This window comes from Sus scrofa, chromosome 11, assembly GCF_054392235.1.
Source record: "Sus scrofa isolate SSC_HxYL_T2T_F1_AM1 chromosome 11, Sscrofa_HxYL_maternal_Yorkshire_Landrace_v2.0, whole genome shotgun sequence".
NCBI classification, from domain to species: domain Eukaryota; kingdom Metazoa; phylum Chordata; class Mammalia; order Artiodactyla; family Suidae; genus Sus; species Sus scrofa.
Genome location: NC_139393.1, coordinates 33,441,031 through 33,463,143, shown reverse-complemented (window position 1 = coordinate 33,463,143; position 22,113 = coordinate 33,441,031). Strand labels below are relative to the sequence as shown.

The following is a 22,113-nucleotide window of genomic DNA, read 5'->3' as shown; positions in this document are numbered from 1 at the left end:
TCTGGTATTCAGACATGATTGGCAAATCTCATTTTGTCAATAAATGTTAAGTTTAGCTATGTGCCATTTATTCTGTTACATAATGACTACTAACACATGTCTTTTTTTTTTTTTTTTTTGTCATTTTGCCATTTCTTGAGCTGCTCCCAGGCTAGGGGTCGAATTGGAGCTGTAGCTGCTGGCCTACACCACAGCCACAGCAATGCGGGATCTGAGCCGCATCTGCAACCTACACCACAGCTCACGCTGGATCCTTAACCCACTGAGCAAGGCCAGGAATCGAACCTGCAACCTCATAGTTCCTAGTCAGATTCGTTAACCACTGCGCCACAACGGGAACTCCATAACACATGTCCTTTTATACTTATCATAGACCTGACCTGATTTTTTGTTTAGAAAATGTGCTTGACCCTTTCTCTACCCTTTTAAAGGTCAAATGCTACCATGAATTAGAAGAAGGAGTACTGGCAGTTGATTCTAGCTAGCTGAATACAAAATCTTACACAACTCCAGAATTTATAAAAACTTAGACTTCTCCCCCCTCCCCCCTGCCCAAATGCTTAATTTTGCTTTTGAACTCCATCTATTTTGCAGGAAACTAATTTATTCACTTTCTAAAGTGGCCTTGTATTTGTCTAGCAAGTAAATCAGCAAAAGGGTCCTCAAAGAAGTAGCAGTGAAATTGAGAAGTGTCTACTGTTACCACTGGGATAAATCAAATTGATGTTAAAGATGCAAATAGTCATTCCAGTACTCTCTTCTCTGTTACTAGAATTGTTTAAGTTAATTAAGCCAGCAAAGTACTTCATTATCTATTATGCTGCATGCTATGATAGATTTAGAATTTCACTGTTTTATAAGAGGAATATTTTTCTGAAAAATCTTATTTAAACTCCTATATCCATTGCATTTGTTCTAAGTCTGTATACTTATTGGGAACTAATACTCTTATTGGGAGAATGTATTTATCATACCACAGCGAGGTTTCTCGTTTATGAGGTTTACAAAGCCAAGGAATTATAGGAGACTATCACGTTTAATGTAGTTCTGTCCATCTTTTTGAGCAAGTGATTAACACAATATATAATGCATTTTTATTAGACTGTCAGGAATTTAATTACATTCAACTTAGCATTGTAGAAATTTAAAGGTACTCTATTAACTAAAATTAAAAAAGCTGTTATAAATTACTGACATGATTGGTTTCTTTCATTTGCAGCATTTAAATATTAGGACACTGACGGATGATGTGGTAAGATTATCCTCGATGTTTCCTTTGTTGTGACTCTTAACTAACCTTGTATTGTTGCTGATGTGCTGCACTAACACCTATGAAATTGCTACAAACTGCATGTTTTAGAAATGGTCTGTTTACAGAGTTAAAGTAAGAGGCCGAACTGGTGGAATGCACTGAATTATTTCTTTTAAATAGTAAAAGGGACTAGTCAATATGTTCATTTAAAAATTTTATTTAGTCACAAGTTGTTAGTCAACTTGGAATCATTTAAATCAGCTCTCTTTCTTTGGGGATGAATTGCGCACTTTAAAAAGAGGTACAAAAAATAGCTCAAGCCATGTCAGCTTTTCAAAAATATGTTGTTGCTAATTAAAGTAAGCCAGGCTAAAATACTATGCATATACGTGTATGTGTGTCTGTATAATACGTGCGCGCGCACACACACACACACACACACGTATAGTTTGTTCGGTTGTTTTGGCCATGCCTGTGGCATGTGGAAGTTCCCAGGCCAAGGATTAAAACTGCACCACAGCAGCAACCAGAGCCACTGCAGTGACAATGCCAGATCCTTAACCTGCTGTGCCACAAGAGAACACCTCACACATGTTTTTAAAAAGTTTTGTTTAAAAGCTAGAGAACCAGAGTTCCCATCATTGCTCAGCAGTTAATGAATCTGACAGGTATCCATGAGGATGCAGGTTTGATCCCTGGCCTCGCTCAGTGGGATAAGGATCTCGTGTTGCCATGAGCTGAAGTGTAGGTCACAGACCTGGCTCGGATCTGGCGTTCTATGGTTGTGGTATAGGCTGGCGGCTACAGTGCTGATTCAACCCCTAGCCTGGGAATCTCCATAAGCCTCGGGCATGGCCCTAAAACCGCCCCCCCCAAACAGAGAACCAAGCATGCCTTATATATTCTGCATGTTGAAAATAATCAACTTTCTTATAAGTACTTAACATAGCACCATTATAGATTCTTACACATGCAAATAAATTTTTCTGAGCAATACATTTTTGAATGTAACTCTGGGTTAATGGTAAAGAATAACAATAAAGATAATAACAAGACCCAAATACAGAGTGATACCAAAAGTACAGAAGCATGATGTAGAGGACCAAGCACAGCATTCTGATAACTAGGTAATGAATTCAGCTTCACTTTATGTCAAATATGAAATGGTGCCAGAACATAGCACCCAAGAAGTGGTCAGCACCCCTGATATCCAGTACCATCTTGGGCACGGGGGGCCAGATGGGCACACAAAGATGAATGAGTCTTGCATAGATCTTGACATACAGGATTTTAAAAAATTAGGTTAGAATGCTGTGTCTTATTCCTCTGAGTATCATCCCAAGAAAAGGATATTTATGTAAACTTTTCTGGATGACATTTATTTTTCATAGAATAGTATTTAGGAACGGTAGTACCACTGAGCACTCAGGCAGATTATGTTTGTAACTTCTCACTCTGAAAGGTAGGCAATGTCCTTTTTTTCTTTTCTTTTTTATGGCTGCCCCATGGCATATGGGTCAGGGATCAGATCTGAGCGACAGTTATGACCTGTGCTGCAGTTGTGGTAACACTGGATCTTTAACCCACTGTGCCAGGCCAGGGATCGAACCTGTAACCCAGCACTTCAGAGATGCTGCTGATCCCATTGCACCACAGGGGAACTCTAGCTATGTCCTCATTTGATTGCTGAGTGCATTGAGGCTCAGTGCTTAAGTAGGCAGCTTGCCCAAGTATGTACAACTGGCAGGGGATGCAGTTGTGGCTTGAGTTCTCTTCCACAGAGTTCTAAACCATATGCTCGCTGTGCTGACTTATCCGTCAAATGGCTTCTTAAGGCTGATAATAAAACCATGTGCAATTCTTTTTTTTTTTTTTTTAAATATTTTTCAAGTGCATTTCTTTTTTTTTTTTTTGTCTTTTGCCTTTTCTAGAGCTGCTCCTGCGGCATATGGAGGTTCCCAGGCTAGGGGTCTAATCAGAGCTGTAGCCGCTGGCCACAGCAATGCCAGATCGAGCCTCGTCTGCGACCTACACCACAGCTCCTGGCAATGTCACATCCTTAACCCACTGAGCAAGGCAGGGATCAGACCCGCAACCTCATGGTTCCTAGTCGGATTCGTTAACTACTGAGCTACTATGGGAACTCCCTCGAGTACATTTCTTATGTGTGAACCTTTATGAGAATATATGTGCAATGGGACATTTGCAAAGCCTTATTGAGATATAATTCACAGGGCATGTAGTTTGCCCATTTAAAGCATATGATTCAATGGTTTTTAGTGTATTTGCAGAATTGTAAAACCATCACTACGATCAATTTTAGGTTAGAATATCACCCCAAAAGAGACTTTATACCTATAAATAGTTACTCCCAAGTTGCCCCCAATTTACCAGCCCTTGGCAATGGCCAGCCTACTTTCTTTCTTTTTTAAGATTGTTATTTTTTCTATCATAGTTGATTTACAATGTTCTGTCAATTTCTGCTCTACAGCAAAGTCACCCAGGCATGTATGTATACACACACACACACACACACACACATTCTTTTTCTCACATTATCCTCCCATCATGTTACATTATGTGATTGGATATAGTTCCCTGTGCTATACAGCAGGGTCTCATTGCTTATCCACTCCAAATGCAATAGTTTGCACAGTCTACTTCCTGTATGTAGATTTGCCTCTGAACATTTCATGTAAATGGAGTCACATGGTCTTTTGTGACTGAATTCTTTCAGTTGGCATAATGTTTTTAAGAGTCATCTGTGTTGGTATTATATAGCCTGTGTCAGCGCTTCCTTTCTATTGCTGAATACTATTCTATATGATAATATTCTTTTCTCTTTTCTTATCTTTTCTTTTTTTTGGCCATGCCCTTGCCATGCGGAAATTCCCAGGCCAGGGATCGAACCTGTGCCAATAGCAGTGACACTGCTGGATCCTTAACCACTAGGCCACCAGGGAATTCCATATATGATGACAATCTTGAGGTCTGTTCGTATCTTATGCGCACTCTACATTTCTTTCCCCTCTTTTAATTCAGACCCTGCCCTTTGTTTTGTGACTCTGCCTCTGCACATTGGCAGCCCTCAGTTTCTACCTTAGGTTCCAGAAACAGAGTCATTGTAGAGTGGCTTGGCAGGCCACTCTAGAAGCCACCACGCTCTGATCTTACATCAGTGAATGGGTTCCTCCTAGAAGACTCTCTGAGTCTTCCTTCCCCATGCTGCCTCTATTCCTCTCTTCTCCCTTCATCCTTGCCCCTGGACTTGGTAAGGGCAGAACTTTTGGGTTTTTCCATAGTATCTTGTGCATATTTTTATCAAAGCAATACATGATTTATGGTCTTTCTTACTAGTTTAAACCTTTTGAAGATAGAGACAATGTGTTATAGATTCATGCAGACATTCTGTACATGTTAAGCATTTTCATAAAGCTGTTGAATGAAAGAAAAAATGAGTCTCTGTTTTAATAACTTGCCTGGTACCATCTTCCTTGGATCTGGGCCTGGCTTGGTCCTGGTCAGGCTTTCTAGAGATGAAGTCTTCTTTTGTACAGAGTAGAAAAGCTTTGACAGGGACCTGCTGTCAGCCTTCTGACCTTCAGCTTGGGTTGCTGTTGCCTTGACCTGCCTTCATCTTAGATGTGCACCTGCTCACCTCTCCTGGATCCTCATCACTCTCTCCTTCCAGGAAAGGATCAAGTAGGCAGTCTAGTTTAGGCAGCTGGTTCATTGTTGTGAAGATTAGAGAATAAACACACTGTCTTGGGCAGGAGATGCCAACAAGTGAGTTCTTTCTTGCTTTTTGTTGATTGATGAAGTGTGGAAAGAGCATTGGACTTGGAATTAGAAGACCCTTATTGGAAGAGAGAACTTCACTTCTTAGCCCCGTGACCTTGGAAGATCAGTTATTTGATTGTTCACTTATCTGTAAAGTAGGATTAATTTTATACTTCTGGGTCTTCCTCATAGGGTTTTGGCGATTCTCATTTAAGATCAAGTATGTTGAACTGCTGCATTGAGTTCTTCCCCATGTGTAGCCGGAGGGGTGGTGTGACTCAGCTTAGCCTTACTGGGTATGTACTTTTCAGATCAATGCCGAGCTTTGAGGAGGGAGAATATAGCTTGATATTCTGAGGGCTCTTTAGATTATTTTTGGCAAGTTTGAGCTCAGAGAAACATTTGCCAGTGACGCTTTGATGTGTGCTGGCAATATGTTTTCTAAATTAAAGTTTGCCACCCCTACAACATACATGGCATGTGTGCTTTTAGTTTAGAACTTCCCAACATGGATGGCCTTTTATGGGCAGAACTTGAGAGAAGGCATATAAGAATGGCGTCTGCTGTAGTCATATGTTTGAATAACTGTATTTTAACATCATTAAATTGAAACATCTCAGGAAACATTAATGTTAAAAACCCATCTCTTTAGATTGCTTTGTTAAAGGCCTTAAAGGCCTGCAAAAGTACTTCACATTTCAAGGTTATTTCTTGAATTACTATCAGAATTTAATTTCATAGGACGCTGTCAGGTTCGAGGAATGAAGTATTACTGTAGCCTTGAGGTCCCTGGGCAGAGTTAATATACTTTAAACAGTGTTCGTTCTACAAATATCTGGGCATCCACTATGTATTAAGTGCCGTCCAAAGTGCTAGGGTCATAGAAAGGTGAAAAAAATCATTTAGCTTACAACCCTCCATTGTTTATATCTGGGTCGAAAAGAAAACTTTCCTTGTAGAGGCAAAAAGGTTGGGAGAGAGACAGTAAAGGGGGACAAGTGTGAAAAGGTAAGCTGGATAAAATCGAATGTGGACGTCACAATGCTGAATTTTCCATCAAAGTGTCCACCAGGTGTTTTTGTGGTGTGAGGGTTATTTTTGACCTGCTTTTTTCTCCTTTGTCCCTCACAATCATTTGTCTAAAGTACAGTCCTCCCGCTGCCCTTCTTCATCTCGCCTCTTATCTCACTGCAACTGGAGTTACTATTGTAATCCCTTGGGTGGCCTGCAGCCATGGTTTTCAAGCTTTTGTGACTAGGACCCACGGTAAGAAATACAATTTATTTGGTAGCCCAGCACACACACAAATTCTCACTGTTGAAACAAAAGTTTAAGAACCAGTATTTGATGTTTTGAAGCATAATGAACATGGATCTTTTTCTTTCCCTTCCTTTTTGCTTCTCTTTACTCCTCTCCATTCCATGAAAAAATAAGAATCCATTGAGCTCAGGACCCACAAATAGTCCACAGTTGTAGCTAGAGAAACAGACGTTGTCCTGTACAGCAACTCGAAGTTCTGAGATCTCCGTTAGTGTCTGCTCTTCATTACATTGGGCAAATTTAGGAGATCGGGCATAGGGTACCAACTCTGCCATGTACTAGCTTGGTGACTTTGAATAAGTCATTTAGCTTTTGAGCCTTGATATCCCTGTTCATTGGGGTTTTTTAAGAGATAAATTAATATAGCCAAAATGCTTGGTAAACCATGCATTCACAGTATTAGTGGTATGATTAATACAATGCACTTTTTTTTAAATTGAGGTATGATTTACATATAATGTACCACTTTTAAAATGTAGTCTGAATTTTGACAAATGTATACAATCATTCATACACTACAATCATGATATAAAACATTTGCATCACCTCACTAATTTCCTCTGTGCCCTTTGCAGTCAATTTTCTTCCCCCTTTCTGGATCTTGGAAAATACTAAGCAGTTTTTCAAACTATACAGTAGTTCAGTTTCAAATATTTCATATAAACAGCATCTCACTATATTTTGCCATTGTGTCTGGCTTCCTTTTCTTAGATAACATGTTTGAGACTCATCTAGTGCTTGGCTATATCAGAAGTTTGTTCTTTTTCTTTTTTTCTTTTCTTTTTTGGCTGCATCTATGGCATATGGAAATTCCCAGGCTAGGGGTCAAATTGAAGTTGCAGCTGCCAACCTATGCCACAACCATAGCAATGTGGGTTCTGAGCCCCACCTGTGAACTACGTTGCAGCTTGTGGCTGGATCCTTAACCCACTGAGCAAGGCCAGGGATCGAACCCTCATCCTCATGGATACTAGTTGGGTTCTTAACCTGCTATGCCACAACAGGAACTCTAAGAAGTTTGTTCCTTTTATTACTGAAACAGTATTCCATTGTTTGGTAATACTAAAGTTGGCTTATGTATTTAACAGTTTGGATTGTTTCCAGTTTTTGGCAGTTATGAATACAACTGCTATAAACAATTGAGTGCGTTTTTTTTTTTGGCATGTTTTCATTTTGGAGGGGGAGTCCTGTGCTAATAAGCATATGTTTAATTTTATAAGACACTTGCAAATTATTTCCTCTAATGATTTTGGGCCTCTTTTCAGGTCCTTATTTGCCATTCCTATCTTGCTGGAAGTGAAATGTCTATTACTAGGTATAGGATTCTTCTTCAAGTTGTTTATTTCTTCTTGAGTAAAATCTGGTAGTCTTTCAAGGAGTTTTTTGCATATTTTCTGTGTTATTGAATTATGAATTATTTTTGATAGTTCCTTATCTTTTTAGTGAAGGATCTGTATTTTCCCTTTTTCCAGTCTTGATGTTGATAGTTTGTCTTCTGTTTTTCTCCTAATTACTCTCTCTAGGGGTTTGTCAATTTTATTGATCTTTTCAAAGAACCAACTTTTGGTTTCACTAATTCTTTTTTATTGTTCCTTTATTTTCATTTATTTGTTTTATCTTTATTATTTTGTTCCTTTTGCACTATTCATTTTGTAGTTTCTTAAGGTGGACGCTTAAGTAATTGATTTGAGAACAATTTTCAAATAGGAATTTTATGTTATAAATTTTCTTCTGAGAGTACTTTAGCTGCTAATCTTATGAATGTGCAAAATATTTCCCAGTTTCCTGTTGATGTCTTCTTTTACTCATTGATTACTTAGGTATATGTTTAATTTTCAAATATTTGAGGATTTTCCTGATATCTTCATGTTACTGATTTGTAATTTAATTCCCTTTTGGTCAGTGACCATACTTTATGTGATTTCAGTCTTTTTCAATTTGAGTCTTGCTTTCTGTCCCAGAGTGTGGTTGGTCTTTCTTGGTGGGTGTTCCATGTGTGTTCTGCTTTTATTAGAATTGGTTTATAAATAGTAAATAGGCCAAGTTGGTTGATAGTATTATTCTCATCTTTATTCCTGATTTCCCATCTGCTTGTTCTGACAATTATTCAGAAGTGTGAAGTCTCCAACTATAATTCTTGATTTTTAATTTTTCTTTTCAGTTCTTTCAGTTTTTGCTTCATTGTTTTTGAAGCTCTGCAATTAAATGTATATACATTTAGGATTGTTGTTTCAGTTTATCATTTCAAAGTGATCCTTTTTTTCCCCAGTAATATTAATTAGTTTTTAGTCTTTGGAAATTTAATGAATTTCTCTGCTCTGCCTGATACAGTTGCCTCCTTCCTTCTCTGAAGAACAATTATTTCTTAGCTTCTGTGGCCCCAAACTTTATTGGCTTTCATGTTCTTCTGACTTTTCCTTCTCTGTCTCTGCTTAGTTGCACCTGTTACCTAAGTGCTCTGACATGGCATATAAGACCTTCATGGTAGGACCCTGCCTCTCTAACTTGATATACATCTCTAAGTCAGCATGCAGGAATCTTCTAGGAATAGAAGGATGTAAGATAAGTTGCTAGAGAATTTACTTAGAGAAGGTAACGACATAGCTGCTGATTGGAAGAAGGTATGTTAAGTGATAGTAAGGACCATGTCATTATTAGCTATGTGCCAAGTTGTGTTCCAAAAGGTAGCTTTATAAACACACTTAGTTTTCACAACAAGCCTCTGAGTGGACAGTCTTATAATTCCCTTTTTCAAAGATAGAGAAACTGAGGCAAGGGAGAGTGTGAGTAACTTGTTCAAAGTCACATGAGACACCCAGGAAAACTGGCAGACTGGCCCCAGAGAGAATGATCTTGACCAGGAGATCATTTATACTGCCACTTAAGTACCGTCCCTTTGTCCATTGACAGTGCCGGTGGAAAATCTAGAAGTACATCTCCTTATTTTCTGCTTTTCTCCTGAAACCATCCATATGAGATTTCTGACCTTGAAACTGACAAGGACAAGTTGTATCATATCCATCGTTCTTTATCATGAGAATTATAATTATAAAGACATATTGTATATAGGAAGTTTTCTGTGATAAGAAATGAACTGTTTTGAATATTTCTAATAAATAAGCCTGAAAAAGATGTGTGTGACTGAAAGATGGCAACAGGTAAAGGATATAAGTTTTCTTAATTGCAAAGGACATAGAAAAACTTCTATGTTGAAACCACAGTTCTAACAAGAATGTGCAGTCTGCTCCCAGGCTTTCTGGTTCTCTTGACCAGGTCTTAGAGACACTGGGTTTCAATGTCTGGGTGTGCATTCTGAGGAGGGGTTGTAGTAGTTTTCCTTGCCCTTCATGGGGCTTCAGACTCTCTCACTATAACTGACTGCTAGCAGACCACTTCAATACATTCCTAGGAGTTTTCTTGAGACTGATTTGCTCTAAGATGAGTTCCAGATGAATGCGCCTGACAGGGCTGCATTTTGTCTACCTGCAGACTGCAGACTCTTCCTATGCCTACCTATATGTGCTGTGTCTTGTGGGATATATGCTAAATTAGACATCATAATTAGGAAAGAAACTAAAGTGGTTTTGGTCATCCATTTTGTGCCTAACTTGCTTTTTAGGGCTACACTCGTGGCATATGGAAGTTCCCAGGCTAGAGGTCAAATTGGAGCTACAGCTGCTGGCCTAAGCCACAGCCACAGCAACTTTGGATCTGAGCCACATCTGCTACCTACACCACAGCTCACAGCAATACTGTATCCTTAATCCACTAAGTGAGGCCTCATCCTCATGGATACTAGCTGGATTCATTTCCACTGCACCACAAGGGGAACTCCAACTCCAAATCATTAACTTTAAAAGAGCTCAACAGAAAAGAATTATTAAAAATAATTTTATCATATTGCCCTAGTAAGCTTTCCATAATTTAAACTCATTTTTCATTGACTTATTTCCTGTTAAAGTTAAAAATAAATGATAAAGCAGAAAGTATAATAATAATTCCATAATTTTTTGGTAAAACTATATATTCAAAATATACCCTTCTCTGTGAAGTAGATATTCCAGCATGAACTGAGATAACTGAATATACATGAAAATAAGTTCTGTAGAACTCAAACTATTCACTAAGTTGGGTGGGCCTTTCTCAGCCCACTATTATGAGTTAATTAGAGCTTCCTGTACTTAGATTTTCAGTTAACATAAGTACTATCTTAGAAATTTTAAATATTTATGGGCTAGTTTAGAGAGCTTCTCCTCAAATCAGCAGAAACTTGGGAATAAGATCAAGAGCTCTTAGAGTTGAATATGCAAAAATGTAGTAGGGTAGGCAGACTTGTGTATTCATCCTTTTATCCATTCATTCATGAAGCAGTTATTGAGGGCTTAGTACTGTTAAAGGAATACAGAGATGAAGACAACTGTCTCTGCCCTCTGGGAACAGTGGGGAGACAGATGTGTACATAATCAGCTTATATTTGTAGTGCAGCAGTATGGGCTGGAGCAGCATAGATTCAGCTTTGATCTGGAGAAGACTTCCCAGAGAAGGTGACTTTTCAGCTGAGTTTTAAAGGACAAATTTGGGTACAGGCTGGCAGGAGTTGTAGTAATTTTTTTACTCTGTAATAATTTTACTTTATAGACATCAATAGAATGAATTCCTATTGGAAGTGTCAGGTGGGCAAGTAGAAAGCAGTTGTGGATGTGTTCAGATAAGTTTTCTTTTCTTATGGCTGCATCTATGGCATATGGAACACCCTGGGCCAGGGATTGAATGTGAGCTGCATCTGTAACCCGTGCTGCAGCTTCGGCAATGCTGGATCCTTTAATGTACTGTACCTGGCAGGAGCGTGAACCCACGCCTCCTTAGCACCCCAAGTTGCTGAGTCAGATTCTTAATCCACTGTACCACAGCAGGAATTCCATCTTCAGATTATTTTTGTGCATGGGTACTATTTTTCTATGTCTTTAAAAGTAGTGTAGTACTTAATTACAGAGCTAACATATTTCAAGTATGTGGTATTATATTTGAATATATACAATTAGAAGCTGTACTGTGACTAGATGTATGTGTATGTAACTTTGAAGTATTTTGAATATTAAACTCTTTTAAAATGTTTTTGTGCTCCTTTCCTTTGAGTGGATATTTTTTCCTTACAACCTTATTCCATGGTGTTAAATTATAGAAATTCATATTTGTTTTTAGTGTCGGGAACTGCTTTTTGAATTATCAGTGTTAGGAAGATCCTCGGTTTTCTTACTTAATAATAAAAGGCATAATGCCTGGCATTCTCCTCGATATGACCTGTTAATTATTCCTAATTTAAAACGTCAATGAGAAGGATTTAGAAATGCAAGATGCAATAGAAGATAGGAAGCTATTCATTAATTTATTAAATTAACAAATGTTAATAGAATGCTCACTATATCTTTGGACCATGCTGAGTTCCAGGAAAATTTAGTAAATAAAATAACAATTCTTGTTCTCAAGGACTTAAAGATTCCTTGAGAAAACATGTATATGATGAAAGGCAGTTACAGAGTGGTATGCATACTGTGTAACGGAAATCACCAGGTCTGTAGGCATCTAATCCAGTCTTGAGGTGTCAGAAAGGCTCCTACATGAGATGTAGTTCAAGCTGAAAGTTGAAGATTGAGTTGAAATTAGCCAGATAAAAAGGATAGGATAGGAGTTGTGGGTGTGGATAGATTCTAGGCACAAGGAATGGCTTGAGCGTGTGTAGAAGACTCTAGGCTATTCATCACATCCATCATACAGTGTAAGGGTGGTCAAGAGGTGAAGAAATTATCTGGACAGGAAGTCAGGTTTAGATCAAAGTAGACCTTTGGGTCATGGTGAGATAGTTGAATGTCATCCTCTGAGTCATGTGGCTATAGAGACTGAAAAGTCTTAAGCACAGGCGTTAGGGACATGATTTGGTTTCCATTTCAGTAAGGTCAAATTGATGTCAGTGCAGAGAATAGCTTGGGGAGTGGTAGGGATAGGGAGCCGTCAAGACATAGAGGCAAGTTAGGAAGCTGCAGCACTTGTCCAAGAGGCCTGACTAGGGTAGTGGCTGTGGGAGCAGAGAGGGGATGAATAAAGAAGATACAGTCCATGTGCTTTGATATATGTTTCCTAGTTAATTTTCATTAAAGTTAATACAACTCAAATCACTTATCTGCTGACCAGAGTCCACATCAGAAGTAGTTATGGATGCTCATCCTCAGTAAGCTTCTCCCTACTCCAGGTCCATTTCTTTTTCTTTTCTTTTCTTTTTTTTTTTTTTTTTTTTTTGGTCTTTTTAGGGCTGCACCTGTGGCATATGGAGGTTCCCAGGCTAGGGGTCCAATCAGAGCTGTAGCTGCCAGCCTACACTACAGCCACAGCAACGCCAGATCCGAGCTGCATCTGCGACCTATACTACAGCTCACAGCAATGCCGGATCCGTAACCCACTGATTGAGGCCAGGGATTGAACCCGCAACCTCATGGTTCCCAGTCGGATTTGTTTCCGCTGTGCCACTACAGGAACTCCTCCATTTATTTTTCTAATCTAACAATATCTCCCAGCTTCTCTAGCCTTTATAAACCCTTCTACTTTGCCCTTTGGAACGCAAAGCCTGTCTGTCATCTTCGAATGCTTGCTTTCCTTCTTGCTTTACTGGAAACCTAGATGTTCTTTGAAGACTTTTTTTTTTTTCTGGTAGCTTTTTCCTTCAAAAGCTTCTAGTTCTTGAGCATTTCTAATGCATTTCTCCTTTTGGTCTCAACTGTAGTTCATCTAGTCCCTCTCACTGATTCATTGAAAGCATTAGAACTTGACTTCTTTTTGTGCCACTATTTCTGTTATTATTGCCTATCTACGTACTAGGGACTCTTAAACTGTGTCCATCAACTTCCATGGGCTCTGTAGAGTTCACGGTGTCATTGAATTTAATGGGAAAAGGACTGAATCTTTTTTTAAATTTATCTTTAAATGAAATCTAGCATTTAAAAAAGTTATAAACATAGGCAAAACAGACAAACAAATGAGTAACCAGACACATGCACAGTAGGATTTGACCTGTGACTTTATCACAGGTAAAGAGACTGAGGCCTCAGCTCTTCCCTGCCTGGGCATCTTCAGTGGTAGATCTGCATGGGGCACTTGGCTGTGGAATATGTATGGTCTGTGGTAACTTATTTTCAAGCTTAAATTGCCTGAAAGAATTTCAAAAGCATAATTATTAAGTATGTTTCTCATATTAAAATACTATACAAAATGTAGGAGTTCCTGTCGTGGTGCAGTGGTTAATGAATCCGACTAGGAACCATGAGGTTGCCGGTTCAATCCCTGGCCTCGCTCAGTGGGTTAAGGATCTGGTGTTGCCGTGAGCTCTGGTGTTGGTCGCAGACGCGGCTCAGATCCCGCGTTGCTGTGGCTCTTGGGTAGGCTGGCGGCTACAGCTCCAATTAGACCCCTAGCCTGGGAACCTCCATATGCTGCGAGTGCAGCCCTAGAAAAGATGAAAAGACCAAAAAAAAAAAAAAACTATACAAAATCTAAATGTGAACAGATCACTGTAAGTAGGTAATTATTTTTTGGGGTGGTGGTGGTACATTTTCACCTTTTCAAAGAAGCCTCTGGCCCAAGAACTTTTTATAAATTTCACCAAGTTAGGAGTGGGAAATGCCCATTTGTAACATTTAGGAGTATTGAAGGTAGAATGAGGCAGTTGGTGAGGTGGTTGGCATTGTTTCTGGTGATTAGTTTATCACACCTGAAACAGTGAATGGCCAGTTTTCCTCCCACAATGATGTTTTTTTTTTTTTTTTGCAACAGTGATATCACTAGCATTTTAGCAAACACCATGAAACAAGTCAGGTACACTGTTTAGCTATTAACATGCACCATCTCTTATAATTCTTATATCATCCTCCCGGCTTCCCTGTATATCCCCTTCCCAAAGCCTCTCCCACTCCAGAACTAATCACTGGTTTCTATATGTGGCTAACTTAGGATTTCCTGGGGGCATTTACTATTGTAAATATTGCCTTAATTTTTAATTAGCCCTTTATCATATTTTTCCTTCAAGTGGTAAACATCTGTGGGATGGCACTACATCTTATGTATTTTATCATCTAGTAATTGCTTATTTATTCATACCTTTAAATACTAATTTGACTTTCTGCCAGTCTTTGTGCTCTAGGCTACACACAACAGTGACTATAATAGTTGCCTGTTGCTGTATAATAAATGGAAGCCAAAGCAGGAAACACTTACCATCTCATACTGTCTCTGCTTAGCTAGGTGGTTCTGGCTTGGTGTCTCACGGATGTTGGTTAGAGCCCTTGTCCTTTGATGACTAGACTGGGGCTTCTGGGATGGTTCTCTGCTTCTCTAGCCTCTTTAGCTCAGGTCTTTGCTATGTGGGCCTCACCCTAGGTCTTTTTGAGTGTCCTTGTGATCTGGCAGTTAGCATATCCCAGAGTGAGTGATCCAAGATTGAACAAGACAAAAGCTGTAATATCTCCTGTGATCTAGTCCTGGAAATCACAAGCCATAATTTTCACAGTGTGCTGTTGGTTATGCAAATCAGGAGATCACTGGGATTGAGAGACTAGCCACCACAACTGACACCATTGATGGTTTGTCTAGCATGGCACTTAAATTTTAGTGGGAAAGAGACAAAGTCAACAATTATAAGATAAACGAAAATTATTGGTTTTTGTAAGTCATTTGAAAGGACATATGAAGGAAATAAAACTGTGTGCTATAATAGAGAATGGGGAGTGGGTGGCCCATGTGCTATTCTAGTTAGAGTGGTCAGCCTTTTATCCTGAAGCTGAAAGGTGAGAAGTCATTTTACTTCCTATTAGCAGTTCACTGTGATAGGTAATATCATGGAAGTTTTCTTTTTTATTTATAATGATTTTTATTTTTTCCACCATAACTGGTTTACAATGTTCTGTCAGTTTTATACGGTACAGCTAGGTGACCCAGTTACACATACATGTATACATTCTTTTTTCTCACATTATCATGCTCTATCATAAGTGACTAGACATAGTTCCTAGTGCTATACAGCAGGATCTCATTATTTATCCATTCTAAGGCAATAGTTTGCGTCTATTAACCCCAAGCACCCTATCCATCCCACTCCCTCCCCCTCCCCCTTGGCAACCACAAATCTGTTCTCCAAGTCCATGATTTTTAAGTAGTTTGTTTAGGGTGGTACAGCTGGATTCAGGGGCTGGGCTGGTTTCAGAAGTCAGACTCTGGAGCCCTGCTTTTAATCAGCAAGTTGCTTGTTTAGTAAAAAAGCTAATTAAAAAGCCATGCTATTTTGGCTGTTAGCTTTTTCCCTCCTCTTAAATGTAGTACAAGATTGTCTGAAAATTGATCATTTTAAGTGATATATATTTTTTCTGGACTTCAGGTATGCATTCAGATGGAATTAATTTGATAATTACAATGAACTTTTATTTGCCTAATTTTCCTGGATTGCATGGAAATATCTTTTTCCTTCTGCGTTCTAAGGAAGTGTATTTATGAGCACACCTAGTTTTTAAGACTGTTCAAATTCTAAGATGATTAATCATTATATATCTTTCTTTTGTTTTAAATTTTAAAAATAAATCACCGCTCTGTTGGTATTTAAAACATTGTAACAGTGAAAACTGTGTTTTTACTCTTACAGTGTTATACAATAGCTAAACATCCAGATAGAGTTTGTTTCTCAGAGCCTGTTTTTGGTTTAATTAATTTTTTTAAAACTGTCATTACCGATTATCAGTGTGAGATAATACTCAGTAGGGTGCTCATTTAACTTCCCCTGAAGATAAGTGATATTAATTTATAAAACTCAGTGCACCCCAGACACAGCCGAAGCCATATTAATTAAGTGTGGTATACCACCTCCAAATAGCATTATAATAGAATTCCCTCAGTCTTCTATGCGTTTAACCAGTTCTTCAACAAAGGCAAATTGTGTACTTCACCTACTTGGATTGTGTTTCTAGTTCAACTTTAAGAGTACTTCCTATGAAATTAAGAATAGAATTGTAAAAATATGCACAGTTAAATTGCTAAATATTAATAACAACCAACTTAGAGTTAGTATGATGGGGATTTTGATCATGTTTTTATATACAAAAGTATTTTAAAGGTTTGTTTTTATGTTCTCTTGTGCCTTGCTTTAAGCAAATTATATGCAAGATTCCATGAAAGATAAATTGGGGCTGATTTTATTTTTTTCCATTTATGAGTGGAGTATCATCACTTAAAAAAAAAGAAACTTCTTTAGAACATTTAAACTGATTTAATCATCATGTTCACTCTGTATCTAGCTTTGTAACAGACTATTCCAGACTATTTGGAATCTGTTTGTAGTGCTTGATAGAACATCACATACTTGGGAATGCTTTTACTTTAAGCCTGAAGTAGCCTGCTGGTTCTAGTTATATTCAACTAGAATATTGAATTGTAGTACTGTTCTAGTATAGGAGGAAGGATTGGATTTATTTTTCTTCTGTCCCTCTTTCCTTATTTTGTCTTTCATTCCCTTCCAACCAGGGAAAATAAACAAAAGCATTGAAATTATAAAACAGTGATCTTTTGCATCTTAGCGGATTTAAAAGTTTGAGGAGGGGTATGCTGTTTTTCCTATTTTGTCTTTAGCTAGCTAGGCTAAGTGGTCCAGTGCAAGTTTGTTTTAACACTTGGAGAAAATCCAACTCTCTTGGAGAGTTTGGGTGCTAAGCATATGGGGGAGGTGTGCTGATTGTGTATTGTGATTTCACAGATTCTGATATTGTTTATTGATACAAATGCAAGTCTATATCTAAAAATGGGTTGATGTTTTCTTTATATTATTTTATGGGCTAAATACTTTGACATTTTTATGTATAAAAGTGTTTTGAAGCTTGTTCTTTGTTATTTAAACATGTAGTTTTCTCCTTGTGAGGATTAAATAAATGCATTCAACCTGATGCTTCATTTCAGTCTCTTAGCACAGCATGGATATATAGAAGGGTATCGATAATTATTAGTTCTTGTTATTTTTATGACTTTTAGAAATTTATATTTTAAAAAGTTTTGGTTGTTAGTGAAAACAAAAATTTTGCTTTCTTCTACCACGGCTGGAGGTTAAATATTCACAAATTAGCTTGTGAACTGCTTAAGCTTAGTATTCCTAGTCATTGACGTGTTTACATTTATAGTATTGACGTTATATAGTGATGCTTCGCTTAATTTCACATCATTATAAGTTTAGCATATTAATTAAGTTACTTTTTTTGTGGTGAGTGAAGAGGATTCAACATAGTTTCTACACTTAGGAACTGATATTACATATATAGAATTGATGGCAATGAAGTAGTGATTCAGAAGGCAGGCAGAGGAACCAGCCCCATTTCTTAAAACAAATTTTGGGTGTCCCTAGTTTTTGTTTTTCTTTTCTTTTATTTATTTTATTTTATTTTATTTTATTTTATTTTTTGCTTTTTAGAGCCACACCCATGGCATATGGAGGTTCCCAGGCTAGGGGTCTAATCAGAGCTACAGCTACCAGCCTACACTACAGCCACAGCAATTTGGGATCCAAATCTCATCTGCGACCTACACCAACCTCACGGCAACGCTGGATCCTTAACCCACTGACCCGAGGCCAGGGATCAAACCCTCATCCTAATGGTTCCTAGTCAGATTCGTTCCTGCTGCACCAGGAGGGAACTCCCCTAGTTTGTTAGTTTATTAATTAATTAATTTATTTGCTTTTTTAGGGCCACACCTTGGCATATGGAAGTTCTCAGGCTAGGGGTCAAACCAGAGCTACGCTGCCGGCCTACACCACAGCCACAGCAATGCCGGATCTAAACCACAGCTCACTGCAATGCATGATCCTTAACCCACTGAACAAGGCGGGGGATGGAACCGGCATTTCATGGATACCAGTCGGATTTGTTTCTGTTGCACCACAACAGGAACTCCATGTTGCTAGTTTTTAAAAACATGTATCAAAAATTGGAGTACTGATCTACATAGGGACATTACTTCTGGGCATGTATTCATATGGTGATAGTTTTGTGTTTTTGGATTATTCAAAGTAGGGAGTGTTTATGTTGGTGTATTAGAAGTCTGTCTTTCTGCTGTGATACACTATGTATGCTTCTTGCTACACTTTCTACTTAGCTGAATAATTGCCTGTTTATATGCTTGTTTCCTCTGCTTGATTGTTGGTTACTTGTTATTTACATTCTAATTAGCTCATTTATTTTTGTATCACCAAGTTCAAAAACTCTCCCTTGCTCTTCATTTCTTTTTGTAAATTTGAGATTCCATTGCCATCAATTGTCATCTGCCTGAAAATCTTTTGATACTTTTTGTAGTACAGGTCTGCTGCAGACAGATTTCCTCAGCTTTTGTTGGTCTGGAAATGTCTTTATTTTGCTTCTATTTATGAAACATATTTTTACTAGACATACAATTCTAGAATAAGGGTATTTTTCTTTCAGTTCTTCAAAGATGCCATTCTGTTGTTTTTTTGCTGCTGTTGTTTCTGGTGAAATTGTTCTGTATATAATGTCTTCTTTTCTCTGACTGTACTTTTATGGTTTGCCCTTTATTTTTAAGTTTTCAGCAGTTTGACTATGAGGTTCCTAGGTGTGGGTTTTTTGATTTTTAATTTTTATTTTTATATTCTTTCTGGGGTTTGCTGAGCTTCTTGGATATGTGAATTTATATATATATATGTATGTATATGTATTTTATATATTTATATATATGTATAGATGTATATATACGTGTGTATTCACACACACATATCTACATAGATCTTATGAATTAGCTCACTCATTGTCTCCTGAAGTGTTTTTTGTACCATTCTTTTTCTTCTGATTCTGGACCCCAGTTACACTTTGGTTATAACATTTCATATTGTATCATGGATCTTGGTTACTTTTTTTTTTTTCCTATTCTCTTTTGTTTCAATTTGGATACTTTCTATTGATCTGTGTTTAGGTTCACCAGTTCTTTCCTCAACATCTATTTAAGCCCATCTATTGAATTCTTCATTTCTGATATGTTTTTCATTGCAATAGATTAAAAAAAAATAGTATCCATGCTATTATGGATACTGCTGCTGTAATACATTGTCTTTCATGCATGTTGAACCATTCTTTTCAGTATATCATTCAGCATATTTTTATAAATCTTAAATAGTTTGTCCATTAACTCTTCCCTCTGTGCCATCTCTAGGTCACTTCTTTTGACTTTGGGCCACATTTCTTATTTGTGTGTGTGTGTGTGTCTAGCAATATTTGATTGTATGGTGGGCATTTTATCTAATTACAGTAGAAATTAAATAGTATTTGCTTCCAAGAAAGGGCATGCCCTTCTTTCAGGCTTTTGGAATGAGAGGCTGAGTCAATGAAGTCTCTAGTTGAGCTGGGTTTGGGCTTCCTGCCGCTTTGGTTTTATTCAGCTCATCTGTGGTCCCTAAGTGTTTTGAGGGCTTGGGATCTGACTGCTAATGGGATTCTGGCAATCTGCTTTTGACATTATAACTGAACTTTGTCTTTGAAAACCATGGAATATCTCTTTCTGCTTTAAAATCCTGATGCCTATTTTAGGGCTACTGTAGTGTTTGCTTTTGTTTCCATTTCTACTGCTGGCTGTCTCTGTCCTGGTATACTGCCTCCAGCCTTCAAGTGGCAGCTGTCATGTGCTCTGAAGGCCTGGATTTCTCTCAGGTCATCTGTCTCGGCCAGAGCCTTGGGAGGGGTAGCACTCTGCACTGGGAGAGACCTCTCATGCCTCAGCTCCCTTGCTCTGCCCCAAGCCGTTGTCATCCACTCCAGGCAGCTGGGGAAGACTTCAGGGAGAATTGGTAGGAGGGTGCAGACTTGCTCCATGACTGAGGCTTCAAGACCAAGACTAAGCCCCTTGGAATTCTAATCTCTCATGGCAGCATCCCTGCCAACTATCTGTAGTTCATTTAAAAACTTGGCTTGTTTTCTTTACCTTTGTGTAATTTATTCTTCTTCTCTAGCTGTTTGTCAGGGACTTATCCTCTCTGTCACTTCCCAGGATTTAGTTCTTAAAGGTTTCCTTGTGTCCTCAGCTTCCCTGTAGGTTGAAAAAATAGTAAGTACAGTTTTGCAGGCAATCTGGCTGCTTTTGGTTGTTAGGTCGAGAGCAGTGGTGTTTTGTGACTGCTTTGTCATCCTGTCAGAAGCTGTCATATACTTAGCACTTTAATGTTTGGTTCATGTTAGAAGGACCATGTGTGAATGTCGTACATGGTATTTTTCCTAGGAATTATCTCCATAGTGAATTTAAAGACCTATTTTGAAAGATAAGTGTTATTATCTTTGCATCTCTTTATTTGAAAAACAGTCCTATATCTTTAGTGAAATGAATAATCATTACTGTGACTTACTGTTCCTTTAAAGTGAGGATTTTAAGTGTTATGTTTCTTTAATGGGCAGCAGCAGCCCTATCCAATAGAACCTTCTTGTCATGATAGAAATGTACTTTATGTGCTTGGACCAATATGGGAGCCACTTGTGGTTCTCGAGCACTTGGTATGTGGCTAGGGCAACTAAGGAACTGAATTTGAATATTTAATTTACATTTAAATAAGCACATGTTATTATGGCTGCCACAACGAATATAACAGGTCTATGTACTACACATGTATATGGTGAAAAGAGTAGCTTCATGTGCACAATTATGCTGAACAATTCAAAGAATCATTGTGCCTTTCAAGTACACTTCTGTTTAATACCTACTTTAAGATTTTTGCCTTTTTGATGGTTACCACTTGAATCATTGTATGTCTGAGTTCGCTGTAACAGAACTTGCAAACTTCAAGCAGTTTTCAATGGACAATTAGCTTTGTAAACCAATCTGTACATTTAAAAATATATGTGGATTATTTGATGATATGATTGTAGAAAAAAATCTCATTGCAACAAAAATCCAGTTTTATTTTCTGAGGCTTTAGCCTGCTCTATAGTTGTTCACGAAGTTTAAATACAGACCAGCCTGAATAAAGAGAAATGTGATACCTGTCAGGCCAATGAGCAGTGGAGGGTTAAGTTGAATTCGCTCATGCCTCAATCATGTCTTGCCTCCCTCACACCCCACACCCAACTGAGTATAGTATATGTTATGATAAGAACACTGGATGAGGGGGCTGAGGGCAAGGACACTGTGTACTAGTTTGATTGCCAACCACTAAATCTGCTAAGTCACCTTTGTAAAAATGCTTAATTTCTTAATCTATAAAGCAAAGGTCACTTTTTCTTAGAACCTTAATTCTACAATTTTAGGATTAGACAGAATCTTTTGAAGTTGTTTCTCTTCTGCCTTTAGATAGGATGGTTACTAAGACTTTTCACTTATTTTTATGTTTATTATTTATTTTAATTTCAAAGATTAGGTGCTGAATTGGATGCCTCCAGCTGAAATTATAGTGATAATGTGATTGACCCTGTTTTTTTTTTTTCTTTTTCTTTTTCCTTTTTCTCTTTTTTTCTTTTTAGGACTACACCCATGACATATGGAGGTTCCCAAGCTAGGCACCATATGGAGGTGCCACAGCCACAGCCACAACCATGTGGGATCTGAGCCACATCTGCAACCTCCATCATAGCTCACAGTAACACCAGATCTTCAACCCACTGACTGAGGCCAGGGATCAAACCTGTATCCTCATGGATGCTAGTCAGATTTGTTTCCACTGAGCCATGATGGGAACTCCTGATCCTATTTGTTTT

General features: G+C 38.1%; 1 protein-coding gene across 2 annotated transcripts in view; it reads left to right on the top strand.

The window, feature by feature from the left end:
• DIAPH3 (diaphanous related formin 3) overlaps positions 1 to 22,113 on the top strand; it is a 501,230-nt gene that overhangs the window by 28,392 nt on the left and 450,725 nt on the right. Inside the window, exon 2 of one of the 2 annotated variants that reach the window (XM_084982460.1) lies at positions 1,220 to 1,252. The exons of the other annotated variant lie outside the window; for it this stretch is intronic. Within the exon in view, the coding sequence (XP_084838586.1) occupies positions 1,220 to 1,252 (33 nt within the window). The remainder of the gene's footprint in view (positions 1 to 1,219; positions 1,253 to 22,113) is intronic. 2 annotated transcript variants of the gene reach the window in all.